The 10,000-nt window shown below is 34.2% G+C and overlaps 2 protein-coding genes across 9 annotated transcripts in view; one reads left to right on the forward strand and one right to left on the reverse strand.

Annotated features, from left to right (window-relative positions):
* Positions 1 to 1,871, reverse strand: part of LOC122257872 (RAD52 motif-containing protein 1) — an 11,707-nt gene extending 9,836 nt beyond the window's left edge. The window contains exon 1 of the mRNA XM_086548343.1: positions 1,813 to 1,871. Coding sequence (XP_086404469.1) covers positions 1,813 to 1,815 — 3 coding nt within the window. The 5' untranslated portion in view covers positions 1,816 to 1,871. The remainder of the gene's footprint in view (positions 1 to 1,812) is intronic.
* Positions 1,872 to 7,529: 5,658 nt separating this feature from the next.
* Positions 7,530 to 10,000, forward strand: part of Gpdh1 (Glycerol-3-phosphate dehydrogenase 1) — a 56,597-nt gene continuing 54,126 nt past the window's right edge. For 7 of the 8 annotated variants that reach the window (XR_006223625.2, XR_006223627.2, XR_006223628.2 and 4 more), the window contains exon 1: positions 7,531 to 7,880. Coding sequence is in view for 5 of the 8 variants with exons in the window: in XM_043023397.2 (XP_042879331.2) it covers positions 7,696 to 7,880 (185 nt within the window). In the remaining 3 variants the exon portion in view is untranslated. Of the gene's footprint in view, positions 7,881 to 10,000 lie in introns of all 8 variants that reach the window. The other variant, XM_043023398.2, reaches the window with a different exon arrangement.

Genomic DNA, 10,000 nt, shown 5'->3' on the forward strand with positions numbered 1-10,000 from the left:
CCTTTCTTCCCTCTCTCTTTTCTTTAGATACTAAATTCCCAAATAACTGATACAGTAGATATGATATGATGACAAGATAATGAAACTGAATATCTAATGGTATCATGCAATAAAGCATTAATATGTTAAGATAATACTTTCTTGCAAAAGATTATAACAGAAAAATAAACAGATACATGGAAAGACAGTGAGAGCCACTATACCTGTTTTTTGCTGGCTGTAGCTACAAACTCAAATGCAATCCATCAATAATAAACATTAGCATTGGTATCCATGATGTGCAGCTTTTCCATAGAATAGAGTTGTTAACTTATATTCAGTGATGACCAGGTAACCATACCTTACATTAACCCCTAAAAGATGCACATACTAAAATTTGTCTCATTTGGAGAAGGACCTGTGTACTAGATCTAGTACTTGGACATTTTCTTTAGTATGTTAGGTTTTTAAGGTATCTTTCTGTATAGATGGATAATGTCATAAGTCTTAGTATATATATATAAATATATATATATATATATATATATATATATATATATATATATATATATATATATATATATATATATATATATATATATATATATACAAACTGTATCATATTTGCATCAAACAGTTGATAGTGAAATTAATTAATTTTCCCTATACAGTGGTGGCACATTTCTTTCGAGTAGGCCATTCATCTTATGAAGACAGGAGCAATTCCATATGATGTAAATTTTCCAAGAAGAGAATGATGATTTCACTTATGCTTGCTCATATATCAAATAGCCATGCAAATAACATATATTTGAATCCTTTATTATCTAGAATTGCTCCAGAATAGTTATACTTACACCTGGCAGTCGTGCTCCGGGGGCCAAAAGGGAAAGAGAGAGAGAGAGAGAGAGAGAGAGAGAGAGAGAGAGAGAGAGAGAGAGAGAGAGAGAGAGAGAGAGAGAGAGAGAGAGAGAGAGAGAGAGAGAGAGAGAGAGAGAGAGAGAGAGAGAGAGAGAGAGAGAGAGAGAGAGAGAGAGAGAGAGAGAGAGAGAGAGAGAGAGAGAGAGAGAGAGAGAGAGAGAGAGAGAGAGAGAGAGAGAGACCTGTCTGCTTGGGTAGGGAGGGATTAGTATACCTGGAGATGTACAGTACTGGTCTACCCCAAATTTTCCTGTGGCATATCAGGGAGATATAATGCAATCTCTATCTCCTTTGTTTCAAGTTGCACAATTATATTTTGGGAATCTACAGATAAAAATTTCTAATTACAGCCTAAAAAAAATAATGGAAGGAAATTTTTTATTTACTGGCATCCTGTGAGAACACATAATAGCTTGGTCTCGTGTTCTGTAGGGCTTAATCATGGGTACAATATAGAGGTAAATAATGCAGTTATGTGAGGAACAGGAGAAAAGTGCCACAAGCCCACTCTTTCAGAGATCTGGAATCTTAATTTATTTTCCCCTAGAAGGGTGCTCCCTTTCCTGACATCCTAAGTATGCACTTGTTCTTTGCACATTTTTATAAAAACATCAAGATTCTAACCATGCCTTTCTTTTCTGTTCATTAATTTGTGTGCACTAAATAAATAAAATCATATGTCGGAATCACTCATACACGTAAAGAGTGAATGAGAAAGAGGTATTTATTTCTGTTTCTCAATGACACATATTTTGCGGACCTATCAAAATGTTTATACTTTTCACTTGGTATGTCGGTAAAGTTCTATGAATTTCGAAATGTCTAATTAATGACACACCTGTACACCAATATTAAGAGGCTTACTTACATAGACACCCTGTAAATAATTACTGACAGAACGTATATACCTACCATTATTGTTATTTTGATATATCGTTGCTTTCTTCTTCTTCTTCTTTCTTCTTTTATAGGGTTTTAGACTTTTGATGTCTATATTCCCTGGATCAGCTTTCCTTGGGAGTTTCTTGATTTCTTGTTGCTTATATGATGTCTATCAGTTTTGATCTTTGTAAAAAGATCTTCATGTGTCTTAGAATGTAGTACTTCTTAGCTGGTGGGTGATGAGCTCCTGTAATTAATAAGGATACGTATGAGTTGAATCTTGGACATTGGAGTGTTAGATGTTCTGTGCAAATGTTTGTTTAAGTCTTGTGTGTTTGGTTAGGATTCTTGATAGACATATTTCCTGTTTTTGGTTCTAGACCATGGTTGTGGGCTGTTGTTTTTGATGAAATAGTTTTTTTCGGATAGGTTTAATTGTTCTTCCATTATATTATTTTTGTCTTTGGATATGGTCGTGAGTTCATTTATTTGGTGGGCCTTTTATTTCATTACCTTTTATGTTTTTGTGAGCTGGTATCCATTGTATTTTTGTGTTTAAGTTTTGGTCTTCGTTTAGTGTGTGTAATGTTGTATATGATTTGTTTGTATGATTTGTTATGCTCTGCATTGCTGATTTCGAGTCTGAAATTTGTTATTTTGTATGTATTTCAAAGCTTGTTTTATTGCGTACAGTTCTCTATGATTTGAATGTTTTTTGGTAGTCTCCAGATTGTTGTTATATTTTTTTTTTGTATATATATAGCTGCTGATGTAGAGCTAGGTTCTTTTATTTTGGAGCCATCTGTGAATATTTTTTGATAATTTATATATTTTGTGTTTTCCATTTCTCTAAATTGAGCTAAAATTATTTGTTGAGGGAGATCTTTAGTGAAATTCTTAATAAATTGAATTTCTATATGTTTAGAAATGTCGTTCCATGGTGGAACGGGGGAGACGTTTGGTATACTGCTTACTTTTATGTTATGTTTTATTTCTATGCAAGTTTTTATTGTTCTGTGTACTAGCATTCTCTTATCTTTAATGGGGTTATATTTTTCTATGTCTATTTTTGTTAATCTTTTTATGGGCATATTATCAGGTTTTTCTAGTATCTTTATCATCTGTCTGCATTCTAATTCTTATTGATATGGGAGGTTTGTTTGTTAATGCTTGGAGGGCTATTACTGGAGTGGACTTAAAGCATCCTGTTGCCAGTCTCATAGCTGTGTTTTGTATGGTCTCCAATTTTTCATTGTATTTTGGCTGTTCCGTAGATTGTTATTCCGTATTCTATTTTTGGTCTGATGTAAATTTCATAAAATTTCATTAATGATTCTCTATTGGCTCCCCATTTATGTGATGATAATTTTTTCATTATGTCTAATCTGTTTTGTAGTTGTATTTTTAAGTTATTTATGTGATTTCTCCATTTTAATTTTGGGGCATCAAATTTTATTCCTAATATATCGTGGTTAGTTACAAACTGTAGTTCTTGGTTATCTATTTTAATGTTTGGAATGTGATCTATTTTTTTATTTGTAAAACACATTATCTTGCTTTTCGTAAAGTTTATTTTCATTTGCCAAGTGGTAGCCCATTCTTTTATCTTTTTTAGTCCAGTTTCTAGTTTATTTTTTGCTTCTATTAAATTTTTTTCGTGTGTTAATATTGTTATATCATCTGCATAAATTATTTTGGTTATTTCTTTTGAGATTTTCAGATCTGTCATCATGATGTTAAATAGAGTTGGGCTTAAAGGTGAGCCTTGTGGAACTCCGTTTAAGATTTTACCCTTATTTGAATTTTGGTTTCCTATTTTAATTATGTAAGTTCTTTCATTAACCACCAGTTTAATCTTCTTGTGATAATCCCTTCAATATTGATTATTTTTTGTGTTATTTATTATTGTTTTTAATTCTGTGATCGTTATTTTGTTATTTAAGCCTTTTGTATCTGGAAGGTCTAGTAATTTTTTTCTTTCTTTTTCAGTTAGGAGTTTTTTTGGATTATTGTTATCCCGTTTTTTATATTCTTTGCTGAATATCTCAGTCTTTTTTAATTGATCTGAAATGGGTTGATTATTGATTATTATTGGGTAGTCCATTTTTGATGTTTTGCCATTCATTTTTTTAATGAAATTCCATATTGTTTTCGGAGGGGTTGTAAAGCTAAGTGAGGTACAGAATTTTTCCCAGGATTCTTTTTTTTCTTTATCTATGATTTGTTTAGCTTTTGCTAATAGTGTCTTGTATGCGATTTGAGTTTCCTTATTTGGTTTCTTCTTCATTTGTTATATGCTTTATTTCTTCTTTTTATAATTTCTTTACATTTGTTATTCCACCATGGTTTATTTGGTTTATCTATTCTATTTTCATTATTGAATTTGAAATAAGTTTGTCCTGTAGTTCTTAAAAGGTCTGTTAGTTCTTCTATAGACTTTATAGTTGTTACATCTTTAGCTTTTAGATCTTTTTTGTAATCTTTCCATCTTTCTCTCTTTAAATATCCATTTCTTTTCTTTCTTTTGGTTTGTAATAGGTTTTATGTTATCTTTTATTATGATTGGTAGGTGATCACTGGTTAAATTTGGGCCTGAATTTATTTCTAGATGACTTAGGTTTGGCGTCCCTATTACTAGGTCTATTGTAGTTTCCTTTCCATTTCTTGGATCTATTTTAGTTGTTTGTGGTGGGGTTAATAGTATTAAGTTTTTTTGATTTATTAACTCAAAAATATTTTTTCCTGTTCTGTTTGCTAATTTTAAATCTATCCTCGGGTTCCAGTGGGGGTGATGACTGTTGAAATCGCCTATTATTAGTTTTGGGTTTCCCAATTGTTCTATGTAATATTCTAGTTCTGTTTCAATATTGTTGCATGGATTGTATGTTAAAAGTATGTATAACCATTTATCTTTGTAATTTATTTTTAATGCGAGTGTTTCTATTTTTTCTTTATGTCTATCTATTAAATCTAATTTTTTGAACTGCAAGTTTCTTTTTATACATAATGCTAGACCTCCTCCCACTTGGTTTGTTCTGTCTTTTCTAATTATTTCATAATTATTGATGTTGAATGTATCTTTGTTTTTTAGCCATGTTTCTGATATTCCTATTAGGTCAGGTTGTTCTTTATAAATCAAGTAGTTTAATTCTGTTTTTTTGTTTATTATTGATCTTGCATTCCAGTGTATTATTTTATTCATAGATATATTTTATAATTGTTTTTATAATTGGGGTCAAATCATTTATTGTGTCTGTTATGATTTCAATTATTGAGCTGTTAGTCTTAATATTGTTTACTATCTTTTTTATTGTATTGAAAACTTCTTTAATTGTATTTATCCAAGAAAATTCTTCCTCTTTTTTTTCTTCTTCTTCTTGTATTATTGGGTTTCTTATTGGAGTTGGTAGTGACCACATTACAGGTGATTCGTCTAATTTAATTAGGTTTTTTTCTTGTGTTTTTTTTGGGTTTGATTCTGACCTATTGGTTTGATTTGATTTTTCTGGTGAATATTCTGGTTCTTTTTGATTGTTATGCTGTTTTTTTTGCTTTTTAGGAGTTCTTTGTCCTAATGTTAGGCTATCCACTTTTGTTTGTTTTAGTGTTTGTGCATATGTTAGGGGTGTGATATCTGTTGGGTGTTGGGTGGTTGTTAGAGGTGTGTTGTCTGTTTGATGTTGGGTGTTTATTAGGGGTGTATTGTCTGTTGGGTATTGACTTTTTGTTTGTGGTGTGTTGTCTGTTGTTTGTTTGTTTGTGTGTTGTTCATGTTTGGGATGTGTTTGGTGGGTGTTCTTTGTTGGTTGTGTATTTGTTTTGTTCTGTTGTTGGTCTTTTGTGAATGAAGACAAGTTTTGGTTTGAGTTGGCATTGTCTTGTTTTTGTATTGGTTTTAGTTCTTGTAGTTGTTTTTTGATGTTGTAGTTGTTAGGTGTTGTGTTTTGTGTGTTTATCCGTTGTGCCTTTAAGTGGATTTTGCATGAGTTTGTGTTTGGTGAGTGTTCCTCTTGGCAATAAAAACAAAAAGGTTGGTTTGTACATTCTTTGAAGTTGTGATTGAACTGACTACATTTGCTGCATCTTTTTTTGTTTTTGCAAGTTATGATCCCATGACCGTATCTTAGACAATTATAACATTTTTGAATGGGGAAAGTATATTGATAGATTTGATAGGAGGTATGCCCTATAGCTATTCTTTCAGGCAGTGATCCTTTGAAAGTTATTCTTAAGGATCTAGTGGGGATCCACTTGGTTTCACTTTCTTTGTCTTTGTTGGGTTTTTTTATTCTGATTATCTCTACTATTTCTGAGTTTGTGCCCTGTAGTATTCTGGTCTTATTTTTTATCATCTCTGGATCTATGTCTACTTCAATTGGAAATATTGTTCCATAATTGCAATCTGAATTTCTGCTTGATGCTGGTTGTTTGCATTTTATATCCCATTCTCCCAGTTTAGTTATTTCACTTAACTGGTTGATTTTATTTATATCATTTACTTCAAATCTAATTGCTCTTCCTCTTCCTAGTACTCTTAGAGTATTTTCAATGATATATTTTTGAAATATTGACTCATTTATGGCATTTGTCAATTTGATGGGATTGTTAAAATTTGCTGAGTTTGACTCATCTGTTAAGCTTATGAGAACTACATTTTGAATTTGTTTTACTTGTCTGTTTACTGTGTCTTCTTCTTCCATGGTTTGTTGGTAATTTTCCTGGGGGTTTTCTTCGGTGTTGGCTTCCCGGGGTTTTGCGCCGGTGTTGCCGGTGTTGTCGTTTCTTGGTTGTTTGGGAATTGGGTTTTCTTCGCTGTCGCTATCACTATTTCTTCGTCTTCTGTTGCTTTGAGGATCTATTATCATGTCCTTCACTATTCCAGGTTTCTCTCCTGGGTTTGGATTGAGTTTGTTGTCCATTTACTATCTTAAGTTCACTTCACAAGCACTAGTCATCGTTTGCTTTTCTAGTTGGTGCCTTTCTTTAGGGGTTCTTTTCTCTTAGGCTTTGTTTACGTTGCAGGAAACTTTCTTTTAGGGTATAAAATTTAGTTTTTAATATCAATTTTTTGTGTAATGTGGGTCGATGTCTAATATATTACTTTAGCTATAGTTTATTCAAGTATCATTTAGAGTTATTGTATCAAGTAATTAATATCGTGTTTATCAGCTGACAACATTGGTTTTGTCAAAATCCTAAAAGAAATATAACTTAAGGCGCTTATAGTACTAAAACTTTTCGTTCAATTTGAAAATATAATTTTGCACATTTGCACATTGAGCATTTAATTATGAATAAAGACTATATTATAAGGAGGGAATCAGGATAACTTAATCATTGAGATAATTTCCGCACGTTATTAGTTTATATATGCAAAGAGAGATAAAAAGATGGTACCGTATACATGAAGCTTTCTAGACATTACATACATTCATCATTCATATTCAACTCAGAAATTATATTAATCTAAGACAGAGATGCCAAATGAAATTTTCAAAGTAAATGCGACCACAGACCGTGATATTTTCTTGTGCCAAAGATGATTTTTTTGCAATTCGTACACGCCCCAAACAAACGGTTACCACGTAATCAACTTAATAAAACCTCTACGAATAAAGCATCAACAAATACTATCCCATTATATATGACTATATAGCATTCGTAACATCCAATAAATGGAAACAAATCCAAAAACTGACAATGTAAATCAGAAAAAAACAATTAGAAAGCGGGTGGGTAAGTTCCGCTATATGTGTCGTCTGCTTGAGCTACATCCCCTGGCAAATTTTTCGCGATCTCTTCCGCTCTCTCTCCCTTTTGAAGCATGTTATGACACTTTAATCCAATCACGTTGGGATCATATTTCGATTTGAGAGTCTTTTAATTCCGCTAGTGTCCCGTAAACTTCGCTAAATGCTTCAGTTCAGCGGATCTCGCTTGTATAAAGCAGGAATCTCCCTCGCGAAGGTCAGTCTTAGCTTAGCCAGTGTAGACGGAAGACGTATTGCTTCGCTGCCGATCTGTTTCACTCGTGCAACCTCGCTTCTAGCCAATATGAGCGAACCTAAGAAGATCTGCATTGTCGGCTCTGGAAACTGGTAAGTAATGTGATATATGTAACATGTTTTGATACAAAATATCCAAATAGGTTGAAGGGTTTCTTTCAGTTTCTCAACGTTCAAAAATTTATTGCATGGTTTGCATATCTTGATAAAGCGTGTGTGTATGTTCTATGTATAAGCTGATAGCTCTGATTTTGTATAATCTTAATATTGAAATATAATTTCTGGTAAAATTCTGATGATTCCCTTGTTGCTAAGCAATTTTATGTCAGCGTTTCATCAATACAAATGACTCACCAGTACCTGCTATATACTCGGTGCCTTACTAATTTTTTAATGCAACTCACACTTTATTTTACTGTAACTTAAACCTTAATCTTTCCTTTGCTGTAACTGGATATTAGACCTCTGCAATGACATCCATTAACTGAAACATCGCCCAAACTGCCACGTTGCATATAGGCCTATCATGTACTGTGATAACGCGTCCACACCTGCCACATAGTCCATTGGAATATTAGGCCTAAGTAATGGCACTTTGGTTATGTGGAGGGCAGTACGAACTCAGTGGCATGCGTCTATCTATAGGCCTGAATGCAGTGACAATTGTGCCACAGGCACAAGGCTTGAGTGACAAGATAAGAATATACAGTAATTTCCAACCTGCTTTGTGTTATATATTGGATACACAAAATATTACCCAAAATTACCATAATAGCGCCTTGGGTTTTTTGACGGTGGGCGTGAGGATGAGTTACCATGGTGTTTGAAATTCTTAAAGGTGAGCGTTGCATTGATAAATCATGGCCGGTAGTCACTTGACCCGCGGGTCGTGTTAATGCATGTGTCTCATATAGGCCTACAAAATATGCCATTTGACGATGATATTGTTAGTGGAGTCGGCACATTCTCCTAAATTTGGCTCAGCATTCGGGAAACTACTGAGCTTTTGCTAACAGTTATGCTATTAAGTAGTTCAGGATACATATTTTTAATTCATTTTCTCTCCTAGTTGTTTTATATAGGAGTTCATTGAATTGATTTTGATTGACGGAGATTACGCGCAAACTAAACTGGGGGAGAAAACAGAAAATTAACCCTATTAGTTATCTGAAATTGGGGTTCTAGGGGCTTTTAATCACTTTTATATTACCTTTCATCCGTCAATCAAAACAGGAATATCGCGAAATTCTTGTTTTCTGCTTATGGAAGAACGTCTTAATTGACCTCAGTCACGTCCAGGTAAGATGAATGCAGACGACTAATTCTTGCAAATTATCAATTATGTTTAGGTGGTATTTCATAAGCCCGTAAGTGGTGTCGTGTTTGCATATCCAATATGCACTTCTTGCTAGAGTGCAGGTTAATTGTTAAAAAGGATTCCAAAGGGATTTTGATTAGGTCATAAGTATATGGTTGAATGTGTGAGCAAGAAATAAGAGGGAGAGACTGACAGACAGACAGGGAAGATAGTGAAACTGTCTGTGACAATAACAATATAGAACTAAATACAAACCATAAGGTGGGACAAGAAAGGAAGTAGATGAATGGAGATTTTAAAAGAAATTGAGAGGAAGAGAAAAGAAGCAGGGGAAGAAGAGGAGGAAAAAGACGAAGATGAATACGAAGACGGAAAGCCGTATTAGCGTAATAGAACATTAGGACGAGTGCCTTCGAGGACAAGGAAGCATGGGAAGAGGTCGGCCACCAGGAAGCATGTATATGAAATCAGCGTGTCCGCCAGGCCTTGTGGCTCTCTTCGTGGTGTTTGTCTGTACCCTGGCCCCTGTTGCGGGAAGGGGTTGAGCAAGTGAGAGAGAGAGAGAGATAGGAGGGGGCTAAAGGGAGAAAGAAAGCGAGAGAGAAATTGAGGGGATAGAGAAAAGCTGCGAGAGAGAGAGATGAGGGGGCTAAAGGGAGAAAGAAAGCGAAGGAGAAATAGAGGGGGATAGAGAAAAGCTGAGAGAGAGGGGGGGGGGTTGATAGAGTGTAGGGGTTGTTGGTTGGTCGGGCCGAGAAGGTCAATGCTCGTCGTGTTGTCAAAAGGCCTAACTCCGCCCTCAAGGTTATGTAAACGTATTCCTGCACTGTCACTTTCCCAGATCTGATCAAGGAAGGGTGCTATTCAGCGTGTTGGCATGTAGAAAGTGCCAAGT

This window comes from Penaeus japonicus, unplaced genomic scaffold (genome assembly GCF_977035675.1).
Source record: "Penaeus japonicus unplaced genomic scaffold, GWHDUDI00000001_assembly GWHDUDI00000002, whole genome shotgun sequence".
NCBI lineage: Eukaryota > Metazoa > Arthropoda > Malacostraca > Decapoda > Penaeidae > Penaeus > Penaeus japonicus.